General features: G+C 33.7%; 1 protein-coding gene across 1 annotated transcript in view; it reads left to right on the forward strand.

Annotated features, from left to right (window-relative positions):
• The window catches only part of LOC126737527 (calpain-7-like), a 56,002-nt gene that overhangs the window by 18,987 nt on the left and 11,923 nt on the right, over nt 1-25,092 (forward strand). The window contains exons 4-10 of the mRNA XM_050442450.1: nt 3,584-3,693; nt 3,745-4,037; nt 4,091-4,281; nt 4,450-4,680; nt 24,277-24,518; nt 24,578-24,783; nt 24,835-25,043. Of these exons, the coding sequence (XP_050298407.1) occupies nt 3,584-3,693; nt 3,745-4,037; nt 4,091-4,281; nt 4,450-4,680; nt 24,277-24,518; nt 24,578-24,783; nt 24,835-25,043 (1,482 nt within the window). The remainder of the gene's footprint in view (nt 1-3,583; nt 3,694-3,744; nt 4,038-4,090; nt 4,282-4,449; nt 4,681-24,276; nt 24,519-24,577; nt 24,784-24,834; nt 25,044-25,092) is intronic.

The raw sequence follows: 25,092 nt of genomic DNA on the forward strand, positions 1-25,092 counted from the left end.
AAATTAACATGTGAAACTTAAAAAAAAATGACGGCCTTTAAAACCATGAGATAACGTTTTACAAAGAAAAGGAATTACAAGATGTTGGAGGATCGTTTCTAAAGTGTATTAAAGTAATTTTTCACATTAGATGGCTAGTGTTGTCATGAGGTTCCAATCCTAACCTCGAGAAATAGGAACTTGTTAGCCTGTTAACCATACCATTTGGAAAGAAAGCCAAAACGCAATTTCTGGGTACATCTTCGGTGGATAATCCCACGCAGGCCCAGTTTTACAAGAATGAAAAATACAACGTTACCCCATTTAGATTTACGTTGCAGCAAGTAAGGACATCAATCTAATCCCAAAAGGCAAAGTATTCAAATAACAGAAAAAACAATTGCAACAACAACCCGGTATTGAAAATGCCTATACCGAAAAAGTTGATCCTGAATGAAGGACAGACAGATACAAAAATCACTTTAGCCAGAGAGAGAGAGAGAGAGAGAGAGAGAAAGACAACCTGATATCAATCAATTGCTTAGAAATTCAAAACGAAGAACCACTAACACCATGCATCTAGGAGTTCTTATTTTTTTACAAGGTCATTAACCGACACTAGGTGTCGCAATCAGTACTATTCATTCCAAAGGCATTCCACCAGCTGATTTTCTTGTCTTAGTCAAAAAGCTTCCCTGAGGAACTTATTTCAGAGCCAGTAATAGAGGATGATGTTCGTCTAGCTATTGATTGTATGAAATTAACTCATTCCATGTCTATAATATAAGCAGCAAAATCATAAAGTCTTGTAAAGCATTTCTTGTCAAACCACTGACATACCTGTTTAATTTGTGTGTTGGCTCTGAAATCTTTCCAGACTCCTTCAAAAAAACAAAAGTTGAGGGACAATTTGGTTTTAGAACTGGCCAATCTACTGTTAAAGCAGTTCTACATGTTGTGGCAGATGTGGTCGAGGACCTTGAAGAGGGGAAACATGTTGGAATAACTTTGTGTGACCTCAGTAAGGCGTTCGACTGCATCTCCCATAATTTACTTGTTAAACCCTTACAATATAAGGGGTTGTCCTTGGAATTTGTTCGCATCTTATATGTCAGGTCGCGAGCAATATGTAGATTTTGTTGGAAAACATTCTACAGTAACATTACTAGCGGCAGGCCTCAAGGCACAATATTGGGGCCGTTGTTGTTCATCATATATGTGAATGATTTGTATAGGCATCTTTCCAGATTAAAGCGTGTAATATGCAGACGATAGCGAGTCCTGGTGTACAAATATTAACCTAAAATTAAATGTTGACAAAACTCAACAACTTATATTCTCAAGTAACAGTCAAGTGACATCTGAAAAATCTGTCAAACTCCTTGGGATAACTTTGGATGATAGATTGAGTTGGCGCACACACATATCTGTTTTGAAGAAAAAACTGTCCAGGGGTAGCTTTGTAGTATGAAATTTAAAAAATATTTTGGACAGTTATTTTTGATTCTCACATACGATATGGACTGGAACTTTGGGGCAACTCAGCTAAAGCATTAGATATCTTTGTATTGCAAAAAAAGATGGTGAGAATAATGAGCGGGGCGGGATACCGAGACCACTGCGGGCCACTTTTTATAGATTTAGGGATCTTAACTATACCCTGCTTGTACATTTATCTCCAATTAAGCTTTATACATAAAAATAAGTATAAATCCAACTCGGACTATCATCAGTATCTAACAAGCTCTGCATCGCTTCTGCGGGCACATAGGTATAAATAGACTTGAATTATCAAGAAAGAAGTCACCAAATATTGCATTATATAGCACTTTACCAACAAATGTAAAAACCTATGAAAAATTTAAAAACACTGTCAAGCTTTATCTCACAGGAAATGCCTTCTACTCTACTCGGGAGTACATGGGAGCGCTTAATAGTGGTGAAAAAGTGTTCGAATTGTGACATCTTAAATATGTATATTTTTTTCTTCATGTAGATCAGATCTATTTTAGTCAACTTGCATTTTGATAAAATGTGTCTTGGTAAGTGTAATGTGTAAAATAGTGTAAGTATAATGTAAAAAATTACAAGTCTGTCATGTATTTTTACCAATAAGCACTGTGATTTGCGCATTTTTGACCTGCTACAATTGTAATTTTTTACGAAGTAGTCAAATAAAGAATTTATTTATTTATTTGACTCTTAGTAGAAAATCTACATTTACTTCTTTCTACTGTGTTAGATCAAAATTTTTTCCAATTTAACAACCTTTTTTTTTTTAAACAGTAAGAATGGGTTCTTGCTTATATTGCTATTTCTTAGTGAAGTATTTCTTAATAAGAAAAAAAGATTAGTAGTAATTTTAAAAATAACATCATCTTTTTTAAGCGGTATGTGGATTATACCTGTGTGATTTGGCATGGCAGTGAGGTAGAGGTTACAAATTTCCATAATTATGTCAACTCTCTTCACTCCAAAATTAAGGTTACAATCAAAGGGAACAGAACAATGAATTTACTATTTTTAGATTTGTTTCTTATGAGAAAAAATAGTAAGATATCCTTTGAAATATATTGTAAACAATCCGCAATAGATAAAATTATACAATATAATTCATCATCCCACTTACCATTCAGCAATTAGCAGTTAATAACTTCTTCCCTCTTAGACTTATATATAAAATGTATTAAAAAGTATGTAAAAATTATTTTAATTTAACCCAGCAACAAATAAACTCTCTTAATACTTTTAGGTCCTTTACTTATTTTGAACCAATCTCGTCACAACTATCGCGCTTCTTTTCTCTCTTTACCCCGGCTTTTTAAACTAATAATTCATTAAAAAGCCACTTAATTAAAACTAAAGATGAACTACCCTCGCTATCTTTTCCAGGACTTTATGAGATTAAACACTTAAATGATTTGTTTGGTTCTGGAATGTATTTTATTTGATTAGTTTATTTCTTTATTCATAGATGGTGCTAATTTATTGAATGCTTTGTTTATATACGTTAGTTGTTCTGTAAATGTTATGAAAAGTTTTTTTGTTAAATTTTCTTTATTTTACTGTTACATCCTCGTAAGTATTGTAAGTCTTATGATGCCCTAGTCCGACCAAACATGCACCCTTTTTTCTTTTTTATTAAATTTTTTACATGAGGCTGTATATTTTGTGGTAGTGCTTTTGATAAAACTCATACAAACTTTTAGAATTCCGAGATCACAATCAAACTACTCTCTACGTTCATCTTTCGTTCTTTTATTCGTTGCCTTAGAGAATCCAACAAAATTAGTCAGCTACAATTTGATATTTATTATTTAAATTTCCACATATATAAAGAAAAAATTAAATCTTTGTAGTTTAGGTAAGACGCTTGGTAACACTTCTCTTATGATATGGTCTTATCTCTTAATGCTAAGACTATTGAATTTTCTTTGTATACACGTTGTGCCAATCAAAAATTGGGCAACTGCGCCTCTGTGTTGAGTGGCCCGTTTCTCCAAATAAATAAAGATATAAGAAATGTTCTTATATGAAGTAATTATTTAAAAAAAAATTGCCTGTTAACTAATAAAAATTTATAATTTTTTAATCGAATCCTTAGGTGTCTGGTCAAGAAACATACAGTGACAACGAAAAAGCTGTACTCCTACATACTTCACGGATCAATGGTAGAGATTATGTGCCTTTTATGAGTATTGACCTAAATGAAAGGTAAGTAAGTTCCACATTTAAAAAGCAAATTAAAAACACAATAAATTTTAGATTTCAATACTCAATACCTTTTACTGATAAAGATGGCCAATTAGCTTTAGCTCCCAAACAAAGAAAGGACCTGTACAAATTCGTCAGGCCGCAAGACATCTGTTCTGAGCCCTGTATAGTTCACGGTTCTGTTCCAAACTACTTAAATATCAAACAAACTGTCATATCAGACTGTAGTTTTGTGGCAAGTTTGGCTGTTAGTGCGCATTATGAAGCGAAATTCGGCAGAAAATTGGTTACGTCTATTATTTATCCTCAGAGTAAGGATCGAAGGCCTTTGTATAATCCTTTTGGTAAGAATTTTAATTGAATGGTTTAAATTATTATTAGTGGTTAATTAATTTAGGTAAATATATGATAAAGCTACACATAAATGGCATCCCCAGGAAAGTGATAATAGATGATCATTTACCAATAGATAGACACGGCAGATTATTGTGCTCGTATTCCAGTAATAAAAACGAATTTTGGATTTCACTTTTGGAAAAAGCTTATATGAAAGTTATGGGAGGGTATGACTTTCCTGGAAGCAATAGTGTAAGTATGATTTTGTTCATTTCTTTTCTAATAAAATTCTAAGCTTAAAATGTATATTATTAATAGTATAGTAATATAGTTTAACTCAAAAACTATTACTGATAGCGAAATAGTTTCTTCATCTGTAGTGAAATTTTCTTTTCTACCAAATTAACCTCCTTCTCTTAGAATATTGATCTGCATGCACTAACAGGCTGGATCCCGGAACGTGTAGGAATCCGTCTGGAAGAACCGGATTTTAATAAGGATACCCTCTTTAAAACCCTCGAGACCCGAATGGCTAATGGTGATGTATTAGTTTCTGTAGCTACTGGGGAATTATCGGAGTCAGATGCTGAAAGGAGCGGATTGGTGGCTACGCATGCTTACGCGGTTATGGATGTGAAAACTGTTAATGGAGTGAGTGTATATTTATTTATCTAATATTACTATGACAAAAATTAAATCAAAACTCTTAAAAATAAACTTAAGAGAAATGAATTCTTTGAATAAAGGAGTCCATCGTCTTCTAGAGCTAAAGATTAAGTTAACCTACCATAAAGCCATTTCGTACTTCCAAGAAAGCTTATAGTGAAATGGAATTGGCACATTAACAATGTCTTTATTAAGAATTAATAACACTATGACATTATTAAATCTTAAAGGGCAAATTCTAGCTTTTTTAGTCACTATACTGCTACTCTTAAATTAACCCGTAAATTATACACGCATTTATTAAATGTCTATAAGAAAAAAAAATCTAATACGTCCTCCTATACATATAATTATTACTACAACCCACTAAAAGTTGAACAAGGAATTTCATAATGTGCAATATAAAACTGTAATCTTAGTTCAACCGAAAAAAAAAGTAACTATACATTTTGATGAAACAATAACATATTCTTTATATTTTTTCGGGGTATTGAGGTAGAATTAGAAATATGAAAATAATTATAAAAACTATTAAATAATAACACAGCTGTAAACGAAAAACTTCTCTGAAACAATGCAGTAGCATGTTGTGGCATAGTTAACTTGTTTCTAACTCTCAAAGAGCGCTAATGGGTCTCATCCCTAAATATTAATTTAGGTCTCAAATATAAAGACAAGTTTGTATCTAAGATTTATAAATAAACATTAAAAGAAGATACTTAAATTCTCGACATTCAGCCAATTCCACTTGTTACAGTTTTTTTTTGTGAGCATAACACTTTAACTCAATGTATTCAAATTTGAAATATTTTAATATAATTTAATAAAGCTTCTTTCATTTATCAAAAGTCTTAGATTAGTGGTTATAAAAGTCGAAAGCAAACAGGGTTTGGGCTTATAAGAAAGGGTAATCTCCATAGAAAAATCAACCATAATTGTATAGGTTTCAATAAATATAAAATTTTGATATATGCAAAATTATGTATAAATATATCAGAACAGAATATAGACATTAATGGATAGATATATATTTTGTTTTATAGCAGAAACTACTTATTAGGAATCAAGTTCATATTAAAGCATAGTCTTGACTAGGTTGATATTGTTGGTACCTTGATCTTGCATTGTGAGGTTGTACAGGTGTCTGATTTCGTTCGGTTGCCTTGGCCAATGTCGATCTGAAAGTTAGAATGAGACTTTATTATGTGTGATGTCTGCAATAGTCAGTTGAGCAGAATTTGCTGCTCTTTCTTTTCACATAATTTTATTGTAGGAAAAGTGTAGTGAGTCATTTCAATAAAATAGTAAACAAAGTAACTGTCAAACCCAAATATTGATTTTCTTCTCAAGACCTCTTTAAGTTTTATTGAGGGCAGTTTTAAAGAAACAGACTAAAGAGTTTTTAAGGTTTTCTGTGTTACTGTTCTTCTGGATATCCTGAAATCCATCACAGAGTGTAGTACTGACTGATCACTTTGTCCAACTACCACAGAAGACACTGTCCTCCCTGAGACACACCAGATGAGCCCCATGGCCGTCTAGTCATCAACCAGGGCGAGAACAAGGACCACAGGTATCGCAGAATAATGTAACCATTTAGAAGTCTAAAACAAAGCCACACACATTATTTTCGCCATAGTTAGTACTAATTGAATAATTTATCGCATATGTATTTACTAGTTTACTTTAATTTTTGAGGCACCTTGTTGCTATAATCTTTGTTGGGAACTGAGTATATATGTATATGCGAGGTATAGTATAAGTTGTACCCTATTTATTTAACCATAAACCGCCGGTTGTTATTATTTAATTTATCTTTTATAAATTGCTTTTATAAACTCTAGTGGACTTTAAAACTTTTAAATTTCATATGATAATACCCATTTCTTTATTTAGCATTTTACACATTCACATTTGGAACTTTGATAATTAGAGGTTAGTTTATTTGTCAATATACTAAAGTTGAATTTACGGATTACTTTTTAATACTTCCTTTTGCGGACCTAAATTAGGTGTGGTTTAAATTATCTAGAGATATTTCCTGCTTTCGGTTTGGGGCCATATTTAGGCAAGATTTTAAGGGTATCATTGCACGAGGGTAGTAAAGCAGGTGGCGCTTATAAATACATATTTAGTAAGGTTTACCCACACCACTCTCGTGTTTTCGCCAGAAGCCACCCTTAACTTAATCAAATAATTTAATAATAAACATCAACAATCATTCTAAAATTTTTTTTTCTGTAATACACTGTTGTATCTTTGATGAAATATCGTCAAATTTCTTGAGCCCATAAATAAATCGATAACAGTTATTTTGCATCCTTTGAGGCCTAATTTTTTCAACCTGAGTAAGACATGGGTAAAAGAGAGTTTAACAGTAAGACAATTTTGATAAAAAATATATGTTTCACATACTTTTTTACGCACTTTAAAGTCCAAAATATATTTGTTTGTGTATAAAACTTTTAAACTTACATATGTCTTTTTACTCAGTGTTGAAATACGATCCTCAAACCTAAGCCTTGTGTCACATAAAATTCTCAAATTTTTAGCTATGTTCGAGTAGACACAAGCTGCTGATCGTCCATGTCAATATGAATGTATCCCCTGAGAAGCTCTGAGTCGGGGCTTGATGTAAAGAGGAAGACCTTGGTTTTATTAGTATTTATCCTCGGTCCATGCTTTCTACTATACTTGTTGACAAATGTTGAATAAGTCACTGTTTATTTCAGTTTCTGTTTCATTATAATATTTAGGATTAAAGGTGTGTAACACATGTGTGTCATCGGCATGAGACTGTATTTGAGTATCTAGTTGTTTTATTCATATCAAAGGTGTATAATAGAAATAACAGAGGTCCCAAAATGGAGCTCTGTGGGACTCCAGATTTTACAGTGCCCATTGCCGATATTCCCACCTGTGTACGTACAACCTGCTGCTTACCACATAAGTAGGATTTTAAAAAGCAAACCACTCTCTCCGAAAATACGAAGTTTTTTAATTTAGCACACATAAGATTATGATCAACACAATCGAACGCTTTTAAATAATCGAGTAAGACTAGTATATAAGACTAGTATATAATAGTAGCCAGCTTTTTATCCATGGCTGAAGTTATTTAAATTCATAAAGTGCTTGTACTAAAACCGGGACGAAAACCTGACTGAGTGGAAGGCAGCAAATTGACACTATCAACAAAAGAAAATATTTGTCTGTACACCACTTTCTCAAAAAGCTTACTCAAAACAGGCAAGAGACTCACAGGTCTTAAATCGCTTCGAGATGGTGAAGTTACTTTAGGTAAAAATAACAGCAGTCTTCCAAACTGAGGGAATACATCCCTCCTCAACGCAAACATTAATTATATGAGTAAAATGATCCAATAGAATAGGGATGCTAACCTTTACCATAAAAAGTGTAATGTCATCAATACCCGGCACATTTGACTTTAACTCGTCAATTCTTTTGTGTATCTCTGCCTGAGTAGGTAACGAAATGTCAAAAGAAGTGAAAAATGTCTATTTGACTCAAAAAAAATTCTATGAAACCCGGTCAGCTCCATTTTGTTTAAATATTGATAAAAAAAAAATTGTAATTTATCTTGTCAGGGTCTTGCAGCTCTACAGGCTTTGACCCTGTCATAACTCCAGCTATCTTTAAACGTTTCCATATAGTTATGGTATCCCGATTATTCAGGTATTTCAGATAAGCCGCTTTTTCTCGCTTTACAGATGCTAGGGCAAAGTTCAGAAGCTTTTTATAGCTCTTCCAATTAGTTGTGGTTTTGTTTGGTTTAAATTTATTAAAAGCAATATCACGCTATTTTAAAAATATGTTTCAAAGTATCCGTAAGCCAAGGAGCTGCCGGTCTGGTGAGTCCTACAGTTTCTACAGGCGCGTGAAAATTAAAAATGTTCATTAAATTTTCAGTTAAAAAGGTAATTTTGTGATTAGTATTCCGAATTTAATATGTTTTTCAAATCTACGTTCTGCTTATCTGTATAAAAAATAACTGTGTTAAATTGTTTAAAACATTTAAAAGTGTAAAGTATTTGTACCCACCCAACAGCAACCTTAAGTTGACAATAAGTAAGGCTATGATCTGAAATTATATCTGTATTTATAACACCATAACAAATAACGAGAGATGAATCGCTAACCGGTATTGGATCCAGTAAAGTGGCTGTCGTTTCAGTAATCCTTGTTGGCTCATTAATTACTGCTTTTAAATTATAGGAGCTATAACAATCGCTTAAAGGATTACCGAGGTTTAGGTAATTGACATTTACGTCACCTGTTACCAATATTACATAATCAAAAACCGGAGTAACCACTGATAAACTGGAGTGGAATTGCCCAATTGATTCTGTTTATGCCCTATTTATACGCTCTTAGCGAAACATTTTATAATTTTTTATATTATTAAGATTTGTAGGTATGTCAGGCTCTAACCAAGTCTCAGTTATACAAAATATGTCAAAATTATGATCAATTGTGACATCACGTATATAAGGAAAATGAGCAACCAATGATCTTACATTTAGATTTCCAATTCTTACAATTTTAGTGTTACCTGCCATGTTGTTGAGAATATTTGCAGGCCTTAAATTATAGCACATTACACTGATTTTTATTTCTAACCTCTGTTAGCACTTTCCAGGGTTGTTTTCACATGAGCACTATCCTTTATTTTAATGGCGTGATCTCCATCGGTGCTCTTTATGAACACCAAGCTACTCCTTTTGACGAAGTTGCTTGGCCTCTTTAAACAACGGGTACGTGTTTTTATTAAGTTCTTCATTAACAAAAACACGCTTCATTTTTTGAGTGATTCCACAGCCAGTTGTATTTAAATCCCCCTTTTCCCTTCGAATTTTATATAAATCCTGCATTACAGCCCTGGATTTAAAAAGCACACTTGCTAGTGGTGATTTTTTTTTGGGTATGACAGGTCACTCCTTTACAATACTCTTCGAAAAATCTGGACTTATAAATTTAATTACTTGAAAAGCCTTTTTCTTTATAACATCAGGATTATCTCCAATTTCAAATGTGTCATTAATTAAAAGCGACTTTTCGTATTTTTTGTTTTGCAACAACGTTAAGTCACTACGAAGTTTGATTTTCTTCTTCTTATTTCCTCCATCATCTTCCCCATAACTTTATTTGCTTGTTTTTGTTCTTCATATAAAGAGTTAAAAAATGCAAGGAATTGCTTCTTAGTTGACACTTCACTTCTTAAGCCACTTATTTCACCTTTCAATTCCATTACTACGGTAAATACCATGGACCCATTGGTATTACCACAGATGTAAATAGCTCCGCACAAAATAATCAGAACGCTTACACAATAGATTTTTTTAGAATTTGCATATTAATACAAGCGCTTTATATATATTAAAGATTTAGTTTTAAGTTTGGCAACATAGCGACGTCTTTACAGCAAAAATAAGCAAAATATTAAGCGTTTCGACTGGTCGACCTGTCGCAGAAATTATTGAAGGGCCGAATTCGGCTATGCGAATATTTATCTGGTGCGGAGCTATTTACATCTGTGGTATTACTTTTGCCAGTTCCAGGAGAAGCACTTGATGTTTGGGAAAATAGCACTGTCGAAGTATATTGTCTCTTACAATTTTTGCAAGAGCAACACTTATTTTGTTGACTCATTATTCGTACCTCAAGCTCACTTAAGTTTGCACACTCAGAATGATTTTTTACAGATACTAATTTTTTAATACTTAATTTTTTACAGATACTACATGAGACTACTACATGAGAATACTACATGACTTATATATTTTTTTGTCACAAGAAAACAAAATATTAAACCAGAGTTCAAGAAAATCGTCTGTCTAAGAATGACCCACCGGAATTTATTTACGATAAATAATTATTAACAACGTAGCATTCATGAGTTTATTGTATGAACTAAAACACATTAAAACAGTACCCAATTGGATTCAAACTAACTTGCTTTTCCGATCATATTGTACGGCGTACTTTGCCAAACATGCAGTTCAAAAATGAAAATTTTCCATTAGGTATTAATGGTGTTTTTCATAGATTTTATAAGAGCCGTTTTAAGTACGTTGTATGTAACAATCTCACGTACTCCACTCCGATTATAATATAACTTATCTCGGTGATTTTAATATTTAGATGTATCCAAACTAAATAACAATCATGCAACTCAAATAATTTAATTGTGTAAAACTTTTGATTTAAAACAGCTTTTAGCAGAGCCTATTCATATTACTGTTTCATCATGTTAGTATTTTAAAGTCCGGCCTTGGAACCTCGTTTTATGTGAATTTACTGCCTCTGAGTCTATTGTGCAACCGATCTTATAGACCCTTAAAGGATATAAATATAAACTACTTCCAAGAGGATTTAAAGCCTGTTCCATTTAATTTGATATGATTTCATATCCATTGATGATTTTTTTTTCTTAGTGTTTTAACAAATAAAATTGTAAGCTAAATTTAGATAATCGATAATTGATTTTAAAAAAAAACTATATAGCGATTAGGTGTGAGAGTCTGCATTAGAGTAGATGTGTTAATTTGTTGCTCCCGTATAAAACTAAATATCTAGGGATACAGTGACTAATTACTGCTAAAAGTTTTCCAGTGATTACATTATTAAGTGCAAAGAATTTTAGTAAAATTTGACTGCTTGGTGAGTCCTAGAATGAGTTAATCAACCTAATATATTTTTTGCAACATGGACATTTTTGTTAAGTTTTCATTTAATTTTCATTTAGTTTATGTAGTTCATATTAATTCATGTTCTTTTATCACTCGGTATTTTTCTTTAGTTAAATTTAATGCCTTTGGTTGACTCACCTTGTTAAGGAAGTATTTCATTTGTTTAAATAATTTATATTTTTTGTTGAATTTCAACACCTCGTTTTGAGGCCTTAAACAGTGTGCGACACATTCGAGCTCTAATCGTCAAACAGTTTAGAGTCGCGACTCAACACCGGAAAATCGCTAGCGTGAAAGTGTAGATAATCATCTCGGCCACCGATAATAGAAGGTAAGGTCTCACAACAGCGTTTTCCAAGTTTTTTAGTTAATTTCATTAAGTTTTTACAGTCCACTAAATTACATTTTTTTTCATCGTGAGTTAACTAACTTTTTTATTTTATTTTTTTTATTTGAACCCAGCGCAATTAGTCAACATTATTTTTGGTCACTTCGAACCGCATTTTTGCTATTCACACTTTGGCCTTTTGAAAATTAACTTATAATTTTATAGAATAAACCGCCCAGTTAATTCAATCATATAGGCTTAAAAAGTACAATTAATTAGTTGATCAATTTTCTTCTCTTTTTCAATTTCAAAAATACATTGCATTATTCATTTCATCTTTAGTTGGTTTGCAGATAGTTTAAATATCGATCGCAAACATTTCATCGCATTTTCTTAACAAGAATTTATGAATTATCGTTTAAATCAACACAGGTCGTTTTTCAAGTTGAATTCTTTTGCAGGATTATATCTAAAGGTAAACAGTGCACATCTTTTTTTCCAATAGGTTTCATTTTTATATTGGTTTTAACAGGGTGTCACAAGTTCATTCATTGGAGTTTTTTAATTGTTGCTTGTACTGTATACGCAACATCATTCTTGTTTTTTTATAGTCGGTCTAAAGTCGGTCTTGAGACTCCGTTTCTTGCCTTGAAATTTTCTTCTAAATTAATTTAATTTCTTCTGTTTTCTTCGTTTTTTTTTCGGATATAGTAGGATGTCCGATAAACTGAAAAGAGCCAAAGTTCTTAGACAAACTGAATTTAATCGTCTATCGGATATTCTTAATATATCGAGAAGTGCTAAAGAAGACACTTCCCAACACATAATCTTTAAATTGAGTTATGATATTTTGGAATCAATTAGAACTGAGTTTTTCAAGCAGCATAACGTTGTCATTAGTTGCATTCTAGATGATGAGGATCAATTCACCGAACAAGACGCGGTACGAAGCTCATTTGAAAAAGATTTTTGGTATATTAAATCGATTTATTTTGAGCTGTTTGGAGAATCATTGACTACAAATACTTCGTCTTCATCATCTAGTAATCAGTCCCATGTAACACTGCCAAAATTAGAGATTCCATCCTTTTCTGGAAATATTACACAGTTTGCCACGTTTAAAGATATGTTTGATGCTTTGATTCATAATAACAGTACTTTGCGTAACATAGAAAAATTTAATTATCTTTTGAGTTTCTTACGTGGTCAGCCTCTGACCTTGATTCAGAAGTTACCGATGACAGATGTCAATTACACAACCGCTTATGAAATGCTAGTTAAGCGATATGAAAACCCTCGTTTAGTTGCAGCCACACACTGGGCAGCTATCGAAAATACCACCAAACTCACAACTGAGAATCCTGCCGAGTTAAGACAACTTTTGAATACATTTTCTGATAATCTTGCTGCATTAGGAAATCTTAACTTTCCTGTAGCTTCATGGGATTTCATTTTGGTTCAGATGTTGCTTAAACGCTTACATGTTTCTATTGCTACTGAATTCGAATTGCAATATGATTCACATACTACTCCATCATTTCAACAGCTTACAACCTATCTACATAAGCGTTGTGCCGCTCTCGACAATGTTTGCTCAGCCCTTCATGAAAAAGATAAAAAATCACTTAAGAGAGAGGATCGCTTCTCAAATTCCAAGGTTGCTCTTCTAGGCACTGAGCAATCTAAATCTAGCAGTTGTGCTATTTGTAAAACAGCACATTCTGTTTATCGTTGTCCTATCTTTTTAACAAAAACTCCTAATGATAGATACCAACTTGTAAAATCGCTGAAAATGTGTTTAAATTGCCTAAGTAGTAGTCATTCTGTCAAAGAATGTAAATCGCCGCATGTTTGTCATAAATGTAGACAAAAACAAAGCAGCAGTACTACACCACCCGCACTCTCATCAACCAGCTCCATCCACAATGATCAATCATCTAGCTCTCAGGCGGACTCCAGGTCTACCAATTCTTCGCATCTGGTAGCGAGTAGCCTTAACAATTATAATTCTAGTAATGTGCTGCTTTCTACGGCTCTTATAGATATGTTAGATGGGTCAGGAACATTTCAGAAAATTAGAATATTGCTTGATTCTGGCTCGCAACTTCACTTTATCTCACAAAATTGTGTTAAACGTCTTGGACTTACTTCCTATAAGACGCCTTGCTCCGTTCAAGGTATTGGAGAAGCTCATGTACAAAACTGTGCAAGAAGTGTATTTACCAAGATTCGACCTTGTAATAAATTCACTCCCAATTTTGATTTGGAAGCTGCAGTTCTTCCAAAAATTTGCGGGCTATTACCTAGTCATCCTATTTCTACCACAAACTGGCCTCATTTACGCAGCGCGTCCTTGGCTGACCCTTTCTATGATACTCCTAGCTCTATTGATCTATTGATAGGTGCTCCATTGTTTCCCTATATTTTACTGGAGGGTAGACTTACCGGTGACTATAATGAGCCAGTGGGAATTAACACTGTTTTTGGTTTTATATTGATGGGTAAAACGGTTTCCAACTCTTCACCTATCGCTACACAATCGCTTCTCTGTTATCAGGCATCAGTTAATGATACTTTGCAGAAGTTTTGGGAAGTTGAAGAAGTACCACATGTCAAAGTTTTATCTCCTGAGGACGAGAAATGCGAAAATATTTTTCGTAAAACTACGTATCGCAATCGGGATGGCCTATTTGTGGTTTCCTTGCCCTTCCGAGGTGATGAGCCTATTTTTTATGGAAGTAGAGAATTAGCTCTTCGCAATTTCTTATCGTTAGAACGCAGGTTACAGCAAAATCCGAAGCTTTATGCAGATTATGCTGCTTTTATAAAGGAATATTTAGATCAGAACCATATGGAATTAGTATCTTCCGATGTAATCCCAAAAAAGTCATTCTATATTCCACATCACTGTGTTTTAAAGGATTCAAGTCCCACTACTAAGCTTCGTGTCGTATTCAATGCCTCTGCCAAATCATCAGATGGTATGTCACTTAATGATCATCTTCTGTCTGGCCCGAAATTGCAAGCTGACATTTTTGCGTTGCTTCTTGGTTTTAGAATTCATCGATTTGTTTTCCTAGCGGATATTCGTCAAATGTTTCGGCAAATTATCGTTAACCCTGCCCACACTGATTATCAGAGAATTGTTTGGCGCTTTTTTAAAGATCAACCTATAGCTGATTACCGCCTTCTCACGGTAACGTATGGACTAACATGCGCGCCTTATTTGGCTATCAAGTCATTGTTTGTTCTGGCTGAAGAGGAAAAGGATAATTTTCCTGAGGCCTCGCAAATTATTTTAAATTCATGCTATGTTGATGATCTAACTGGAGGTTCATCAACAATTGAAGATTCTAGAAAACTTCAAAAAGACTTAGTACTGATGCTGCAGAAAGGAGGGTTCGAACTTCGAAAGTGGTGTAGCAATGATCCTCGCTTGCTAGCTGATTTACCCCCTTCTTATTTGTATAATGAGGACATTTCTCTGAATTTTGATTCAGAAAGTCCGCTAAAAGTCTTAGGTCTTTATTGGAACCATTCCTCTGACATGTTTCAATTTTTCGTTAACTCTGTGGATAGGGGTTGTACTAAACGCCTATTGTTATCTAATTTGGCAAAAATTTTTGACCCAATGGGCTTTCTTTCACCTTTAACGTTTCTCGTCAAGTTTTTAATTCAGCGTTTGTGGAATTTAAAGTTGGATTGGGATGCAACGCCGCCAAATGATATTCTTAATCTTTGGAAACAATATGTTAGAGATATTTCAACCCTTTCTAGCCTCAAAATTCCTCGCCTACTATTTCCTTATTCTCCTGTTGAAACTTTGGAACTACATGGTTTCTGTGATAGCTCCGAAAAGGGTTACTGTGCCGTTATTTATTTTTGTAGTTTACTACCTAACGGTCAGGCAACCACTCGTTTTAGTTGTGCAAAATCAAAAGTTGCACCACTAAAGACACTTTCTATACCACGTCTAGAACTTTGTGCGGCCGTGCTATTGTCTCGTTTGCTATCACATGTTTACGATATTTATAAAACATCTTTTGTTATCAATAAAATATACGCCTGGAGTGATTCTACAATAGCACTTTCTTGGATTAAAGCTTCTCCGCATCGGTGGAGTACTTTTGTTAGCAACCGCGTTTCTTTTATCCAAGAAAGATTACCTTTATCTTGTTGGCATCATGTTTCATCTGAGAATAATCCAGCCGACCTCGGTTCTAGAGGTTTGCTCCCTATGGAGTTATGTAATAGTTCGCTTTGGTGGGCGGGTCCTAGTTTTTTAATTAGCTCAACTCGCAACTGGATCCCCTTCATAAACACTCCTTCAACTTCACATGATTTACCTGAAGAAAAGAAAACATGTCTCTCAATTTTTTCTTCGAAGGGTTTTCTGGATAATCTTATTTCAAGGTCCTCGTCGCTCGACAAACTGAAACGCATTATGGCCTATATTCTTCGCTATAAGCATAATATTTCATTGCCCCGCAAAAAATATGAGGGTAACCTTACTTTGGTAGAACTCCACAATGCATTAATGCTTTTGGTTAGACATGTTCAGTCGCAAACCTTTTCCTCGGATATAATGTTAATTCAAGGAAATAAAATACCTTCGAAAGCGTTTAGAAAATTGAATGTTTTCCTAGATAGTGCTGGGATACTACGTGTCGGTAGTAGATTAAAACATTCTTTAAGTTTTAACAATAACTATCCCGCTCTCCTACCCAGTAATCACGAGTTTACAAGGCTTGTAGTTATTTTTTTTCATTTAAAGTATTTTCATGCTGGTGTGCAGAGTGTTCAGTTTCTTATTACACAGCAATTTTGGATATTGTCATCTAAAGCCGTTATTCGTCGTATTCTTGGTAAATGTGTTAGATGCTTTAGATGTAGGCCTCAGTCAATTCAACCTCCTATGAACCTTTTCTTCATACCGGCGTTGATTATGCTGGTCCATTCAATGTCATGATGTCTCGTTACCGCGGCTGTCGTACCAGTAAGGCCTATTTATGTTTGTTTGTTTGCTTTGCGACTAAAGCTTTGCATTTAGAATTGGTATCCAGTCTGTCTACGGAAGCTTTCTTAGCTGCTTTGAGACGATTTGTAGCTCGCCGAGGTCACTGCCAACATTTGTACAGCGATTGTGGTAGCAACTTTATTGGTGCATCCAAGCAGTTAAATAATTTTATGTTAAAATCCGCCGCATCTGAAGGTATTACATGGCATTTTAACCCCTCCCTCTGCGCCCCACTTTGGAGGATTGTGGGAGGCCGGAGTGAAATCTGTAAAAACTCATTTATACAGAGTCATTGGTATGCAGTGTTTGACCTATGAGGAGCTAAATACTGTATTGGTTCAGATTGAAGCATTTCTTAACTCGCGACCTCTTACACCCTTTAGTAATGATCCCAATGATATGACTGCTCTAACCCCGGGTCATTTCCTGACCCTGGAACCTCTGAGTGTTCCTCCTGAATTGGATGTCACCTCACTTCCCGTTCGTCAATTGGATCGTTGGCAAATGCTTCAAAAAATGCACCAAGATTTTTGGCGTCGTTGGTCTGGTGAGTACTTGCATACGTTGCACCAACGTGCTAAGTGGCATAAATCCAGTGGTAATCTTTCACCAGGAACTTTAGTTTTAATTCGCAATGATTTGGCCCCTCCTCTGCATTGGTCAATGGGCCGCATAACTGAGGTACATCCAGGTTTAGATGGAATAGTGAGAGTTGTTACTGTTCGCACTAGTAATGGGACTTTAAAGCGACCTGTGGTGAAGCTCTGTCCTTTGCCACTTTCGGAGGACTAAAAAATGCAATGCATTTTGGTGGGCGGTATGTTAAGTTTTCATTTAATTTTCATTTAGTTTATGTAGTTCATATTAATTCATGTTCTTTTATCACTCGGTATTTTTCTTTAGTTAAATTCAATGCCTTTGGTTGACTCACCTTGTTAAGGAAGTATTTCATTTGTTTAAATAATTTATTTTTTTTGTTGAATTTCAACACCTCGTTTTGAGGCCTTAAACAGTGTGCGACACATTCGAGCTCTAATCGTCAAACGGTTTAGAGTCGCGACTCAACACCGGAAAATCGCTAGCGTGAAAGTGTAGATAATCATCTCGGCCACCGATAATAGAAGGTAAGGTCTCACAACAGCGTTTTCCAAGTTTTTTAGTTAATTTCATTAAGTGTTTACAGTCCACTAAATTACATTTTTTTTCATCGTGAGTTAACTAACTTTTTTATTTTATTTTTTTTTATTTGAACCCAGCGCAATTAGTCAACAATTTTTACTGATCGTTAATTAAAAGAAATCAAAGGAATTTTGAAGGAAATGACGACAGAAATAATAATCGAATTAATGCAAAATTCCGTATATGGAAGCTATCGCAAAACAAGTCAGCCATAACGTTACCAAAAAGTTTGAAGAGCGTATTGAGCAGTTAAATACAAAAATTAAAATTGAAAACTTTCGGATGTTTGTCGTTGGAGTTATTGAATTGAAACAAAATTACAAATTGTATACGATTTTATGGCATTCCTGAAAGTAATAGTCAAAATCTAATAACAATCTTGCAAAATACCATAGCGACTAACCTAGACTTATCCAATGTCAATATCACAAAATGTTTTCGGAGTGGAAAATTCAACAAACTACACTTAAAGACTTTCGTTTGTCAACGCAGAAAATTTATTTTTTGTATACAAATTTGAACCATATCGACATAAGAGAATTTAATATTGCGCTTTTGGACATGCAATTACTATCCAACCACCATGGGGATTTGGTAGATCTGGTTAATAGGTTTAATTAGGTTTCTTATACAGGCCACCACTTAAGAGCTTTTTTGAATTTATAGATGTTTTCGAGGATACGTTGTCAGAATTGATAGTAATTGTCAATGAAATTATATGTGGGGGAAATTTAAACATACATTTATTTGACTTGGATAGTGCACATTACTCAGCATTTTATGATAGCGTGTTTTCTTTTAGTTTGAACCAACTAATTAATAACCCGACTCGAGTAGATCTATTACCTTGTTAGATGTAATAATGATTTCAGAAAGTCTTTAGCCTGACGGTTTTGGCACTGTTGATGTCGCCATTTCAGATAATTTTTTCCCATTATGCAATTTGTCTTTAGATAGAAATAGATCCGACAGTAAGACTGAAAACTTCCGAAATCTTAAGCGCATTAATAAAGAAAGACTTAAATATTTTTTGGAAATTACACAATTTGATAATATTATTTAGTTGAATGATGTAAATATTCATTATATATTTTCAACTATTCTTAATATTTTTAAGGTGTTAGCGCCGTTTAAAAAAGTAACTTTCAAAAAAACTAAGCCACTCTGGCTGACAGATAATATAGAAGCAATAATTAAACTAAAGAATAAAACATTTAGCAAATATAAAAAAAACATGTACGAAAGGATACTGAGAATACTTTAAACCAATTAGAAATCAAACTAATATCGTTATAGCTAAAGAAAAAAAGAGATGTTTTAAATTTACAATGCATAATAAAATTGTGACAGAGATTCTCGGGCATTATGGAAAAAACTAAATAATTTAAGCATTTGCAATAAAATATTTAAAAATTCCTAATAATGACCGCAATTGCCTAAAGTTCGGCAAGGTATACCAATATGCTGATGATACACAGCTTTCTTTTCTTCCATCTGAATATATTAATGCAGAGAAAGTCATAAACGAGGATCTAAGAAGATTGTTAGAATTTTCAAATCATTATAACCTTCTTATTAACCCATCTAAGTCAAAACTTATGATTTTTGGTAGAAACAAAGACAGTGTTGAACCTTTTACTACCATAAGCATAAATGATAATTTTTTACTATGTGAGAAAGATTCAAAAAGCTTAGGCTTGGATGTCGAGTTGCGCTTGAAATTTTATATTAAAACCTGTCACAAAAAGCACATAATGCGCTGAAGTGACATTATCCTCACAGGCCTTCACTATCGCAATCTTTAAAAATTAAGGTGACTGGCACCTTAGTTTTGAGCTATTTTAACTTTTGTGATGTGGTTTACTCACGTTGTCTAGATTTCACTGAAATATAAAAGATTCAACGGGTACAACAATCTTGCTTAAGATACATCTATGGAATTAGAAAATACGGGCCCGGTCTCTCATAAACTAAAAGACTGTAACTGGTTAAATATGGCGAAGAGACGCAAATTATATTCTTCAAGAATTATGATTGATAAGTGTCCTTCTTTCTTACTAGAGAAGATTAAATACCGAATAGACTTTCATAACTTAAAGTTAAGATTTAAGGGGTTAATTACCCGACTTATAATGATATTCTTGCAAATCTGAAAGCTTTATTGGAAGGATCTTAAAATGAAAAAAAATATGGTGCTTCATTATGTGTGATGTTTGGGTTGTGTGATGTTTCGGTCAAAGTTTATAAATAATTATAGTATGAAAATATATATTTAAATTTAGTAAAATAAGAAATACAAACTTATTATCAGGTAGCAGACCGCTACCTGATAATAAATCAATTTCAATTTTACCAACCCTTTCAAAAATTTTGAAAAAAAAAACAGATTACCGCCTATATTACTGATAAGAATATTATATTACAGACACAATCGGGATTTCGAACGGGATTTAGCCGTGTGACCGCTCTAACTGACGTGACCGATGAGGTTTTCGCCAGTTTGGACAAGGGTGATCCAATGATTTTAATACTACTTGATTACTCTAAAACATTTCATATGCAACATCAAGATCTTCTGATTAATATATTACATTATTTTGGTTTTTTTACACGTGCATTTTCGGGAGAAGATTGAAAGAAGATCAGTTTTGATCTTCTCCCGAAGATACTAACATCGTTAGCGAAACACGTGTCGAGAATAAAATAAAGAGTTTTGGTTAGTGGTAAAACTGTCTCGTAATTTGAGTATCACACCAACCATAGGACTGCAGCTACTAAATTAATTTTACTTTTTTAAGTGATAGAACACAAAGTTATAATTGGAGAAGATAAGTCTAGGGTGGCAAGAGTAGGTCTGGTGTCTCTCAAGGTAGCATTCTGGGTCCTTTATTGTATAGCATTTTTACGTCGGTTTTCATGGATAAATTGCAGTTCTCTAAATACCACCTCTACGCGGACGACACTCAATTATATCTCACTTAATGTCTATCATTTAATGCTAATAATGTTGAAAGAGCTAATTTTTATTTGAATGTTTGTGGCAATTTTTCTACCCTATGAATATTTTTTTTTTGCCTCATAAATGCACGGCAGCTTTTAGTCTGGTGAGCGTGGTGGTGGGCAGATCATCCCTCCCTTTTTATACTTACTGATTTCATCTTTGGACGCCACTTAATTTAATTAAAGTTTGTTTAAATTTTATAATTAAAGATGTTGTTTATAATTAAGTAAATCAAGAAACTTTATAAAGTTTTTTTTTTTCAAGCAATAGTCTGGACTGGTATCAACTTCAAGTGAAACGGTTTATTTTAATTTTTTAACAAAATTTATTTTATACCCTAGATGTCAACTGAAACATTGCATTCCGTGCGGTCAATAAAATACTTACAACTATTTACAAATGGTGGTGTGATAGTGATAAAAAAAATGGATAAAAAAGATACTGAGAATAGTGATAGTAACACTCAAATATCACAAAGAGAACGTGTAGCTCTATGGGTTTATATTAAATTAAAATGGGAATATGACATTAATTATATGACGTTAAACCTGGGGAAAATTCATGAATTCTCTGCGCAGGAAAAAAGGATTAAATAGACAGTACGCACAGGGCTACTTATAAATCAAAATATGTGTACCAACAAAAATAAATACCACAATCAATCAAAATAGAATAAATAAATCATTAAACCAAGTTCATATAAATATGATGAAATTTTACCAACTCCGCCACGCAGCTTAAACACTTCCTGCTCAGCGTTACTGCGTAGGAATGCTAGGGAAGCATTATCCAGCGATTGACAGGCCTGAAGGCATGGCCTTAGGTGGATGAGGATGAAGGTCATCAGTCTGGAAGCAGCAAGGGTTGAAGGCAGGGCTCGGCGTTGAAAATGGCGTCAAGGCGTTGACTCGGCCTTGAGCGTGATGTATGACACCGTCAACTGTATGACAGCTATCAGCAAGGATTGAAGGCAGGGCTCGGCGTTGAAAATGGCGTCAAGCAGTATCGCAGCAATCAGCAAAGATTAAAGGCAGGGCTCGACGTCGAAATTGGCGTCAGGCAGTATGGCAGCAATCACGTGGTTGGGGCAGGTAAAAGTAGACAAAATGACCTAAGGACTAAGCAATAAGTAAGAAGGACCCCCCAAAAATATCAATCAAAGATATTTTGTGGCGTAGAATTATCAACCTTCGTTAAAGTTGATTGGGCAGCAACGCAGGACGAAGGAATCTCTAAATAAAGGAAGGAATACCTGATTTAAAGACACTTACAAAGGAACCACGTGCTACATACGTGATGTCATGGGAAAACTCAAAAATCACAAAATCAGATAAACCACGCCCGTCAGCAAAAGGAAAACTACATCGGTAGATGCAGTGCGAAAAATAAGTAAGTTTAAAATATTAACACATCCCGAAATGGAAAACTTTACTTGATTCGCCCTTTTTTCTAGGCAAAATTAGAACGACTTGTCAGATCTTCGGTCGCACGCCAAAAAGAAAGATGGATGGGCATCAAGGTTCACCTTGGTGCTTGGTGACCTCCCACCACCGAACCATTGCCGTTGTTGCCAACGTACCTTTTACCAGGAAAAGGAATAGAGCTGCTAGGAAATCTACATAAATAATTATGTACGACTGAAGAACATAAACCAGGACCTATCAAAATCCTTCAATAAAGATATGATTCTCAATCAATAATGATAATGATTTTAATTCATTTTGAATATTGAAAATAGTAAGATCAGCCGCTTTTCCGTTCCAGCACAATATGGCAACTCTGAACCTTAACCCGAAGATCGATATGCGCTGATTGTTTAAAGCAAGGTCAAGTTAGACTGGATTTTGTTTATGCATTTTTTGATAATAAAATACTTAAATACAAACGTAAACTGTGTTGTTAATAATAAAATATGTAACACAATATAAAAAACAGGTTTAATGATGTTGAAATAAATTAAAAGTACTTCAAGAGTCCCTTTAATTATTTAAAAGTCCCTTGAGCTTTTAGGCAACACACAGTACATACTTTGTTTAAATTACGGATACCTCCGAAAACGATGTTGCCGAGATTAACATAAATAAATTGGAATAACTAATAAACAATATTCTTTCCAAATTAAAGTAAACTAAATAAAAAGAAAGTATGTAGTATTTTTTTAAGATGATGCTAAGGGAACAAAAAAAATGCTACATGCTGATCATTCTCTTGAATTAAATCTAAGCAAAAGCGTGGTGTTAATTAAATGTTATTTTCTACTGATAATAACAGAAAAGCGGTTTTGGAATATATCCAACTAATTTTTAATGGAGAACTTATCCGTTTTCGTGACTCAACTAAAAATCTAGGCCTAATGAAAGACGTCAAGCTTAAGTTCACAGATCACATTACAAGTTGGATTAAGAAAGAATTTTTAATGCTACAAGAACTTTACTAGCATAGATCGTATTTGTAAAAAAAAACAAAAAAAATATGCGACTCATTCTAAGTTTGATTCAATTAAAAAACTACAGAGCTCGTGCATAAGGTTTATTTGTGCAATTAGGCGTAGGGAAAGGGTGTTAAAACATGTTATTGCTTTAAAAAACGCAATAAACCTTTCAATATTCTAAGTATATTAGCGTAGAATCATACCTGTGACCTCGAAAGGATATTTACCTTAAAAACGCATTCAGTTCGTTTTATGACCATTCCATATAGTATAGATGTTAAACAAAAATTTATTACTTTAAAGCAACTAGTAACACCATCAAGATACGGGTATATTTATGAATGCCTCCTCAATGGATACAAAAGGAGCATAAATATCCTACACATAATACAATAACCTATAATGCTATAATCCAAAACTCAAGAAAACAAAAAAAAAGAAAATGTAAGTCTACATATTATCAAGATTATCAAATTTTTTGACAATCTAAATCCTATAAAAAAGTACCCGAAAAAACTTAGAAATAAAATAAAGCAATTTCTTATTTCTGAAGCTTATTTTAGCCTCAGTTAATATAATGGGTCTAGATTATTTTTACTTTATTTCCAATTATTTATTCGCGATCATTTCCTATCTCCACCTTGAATGGTGATGTTTTATTTTATAAAACGCACTTTCTTCTTTTTTTCCTGTATATCCGTTGCTATTCTGAGTTCAAAAAAGTTGATCACAGATTATTTATAGGCACTTGATTGTCCTATTTTTCCTCAGTTGGTCTACCCTGTATCTTTAACGGCTTCCAATATTCCCATGTACATCATCCTGAACCCTAGATAACTATAATATTATTTTTTGTATATATGTACATGAAGCTTAATAAAATACAATTAATATTATTAAATTTCGTTTATTTAGGTTAGACTTTTAAAATTAAAAAATCCATGGTCTCACCTAAGATGGCGTGGTAATTACTCTGAACTAGATACCAGACATTGGACCCCAGAGCTTCAAAAAACCCTCAACTATGACCCGCATAGCGCCGCCGAGTTTGATAACGGGGTCTTCTGGATAGACTATGATAGTGTCTTAAAGTTTTTCGATGTTTTTTACATGAATTGGAATCCGGAACTGTTTAAATACACTTATTGCATTCACCAGTAAGCGAGCTGTTGTTCCTTTTTTTAGTGAATTTTAAACATTTTAAATTGTTTTCCAGGATGTGGCACGCTGGCCAAGGACCAGCAAAAGATTTATATACGATTTCCTCTAATCCCCAATTTTCCTTAAATGTCAGTCCGGATGCTACAGGAGCCGTATGGATCTTATTATCCAGACATATTACAGATATTGAAGATTTCAGAAATAATAAGGAGTTTATTACTGTTTTTGTCTATAAAGGAGGAAGGAAAGTGTATTTTCCTTGTAAGCGTTTAAAATTTTTAATTTGAGGCAAATACTAATTGATTTTTTCAGATGATCCTTCTCCGTTTATTGATGGCGTAAAAATCAATAGTCCCCACTATTTATGTAAAATTATCCTGGGCCCAACTAGTGCAAAAGATTATACCATCGTAGTGTCTCAATATGAGAAAAGTACCACCATTTATTACACTTTAAGAGCTTATGCCACTTGTCCATTTAGATTAAATGAAATTATCGATCCTTATACTGTAGAAAAACAGGTAAAATTTTATTTTGTTGTATGAGATGTTTAACTATATTACTTCGTTT

The sequence above is a fragment of the Anthonomus grandis genome, chromosome 6 (assembly GCF_022605725.1).
Source record: "Anthonomus grandis grandis chromosome 6, icAntGran1.3, whole genome shotgun sequence".
In the NCBI taxonomy this organism is placed as follows: Eukaryota; Metazoa; Arthropoda; class Insecta; order Coleoptera; family Curculionidae; genus Anthonomus; species Anthonomus grandis.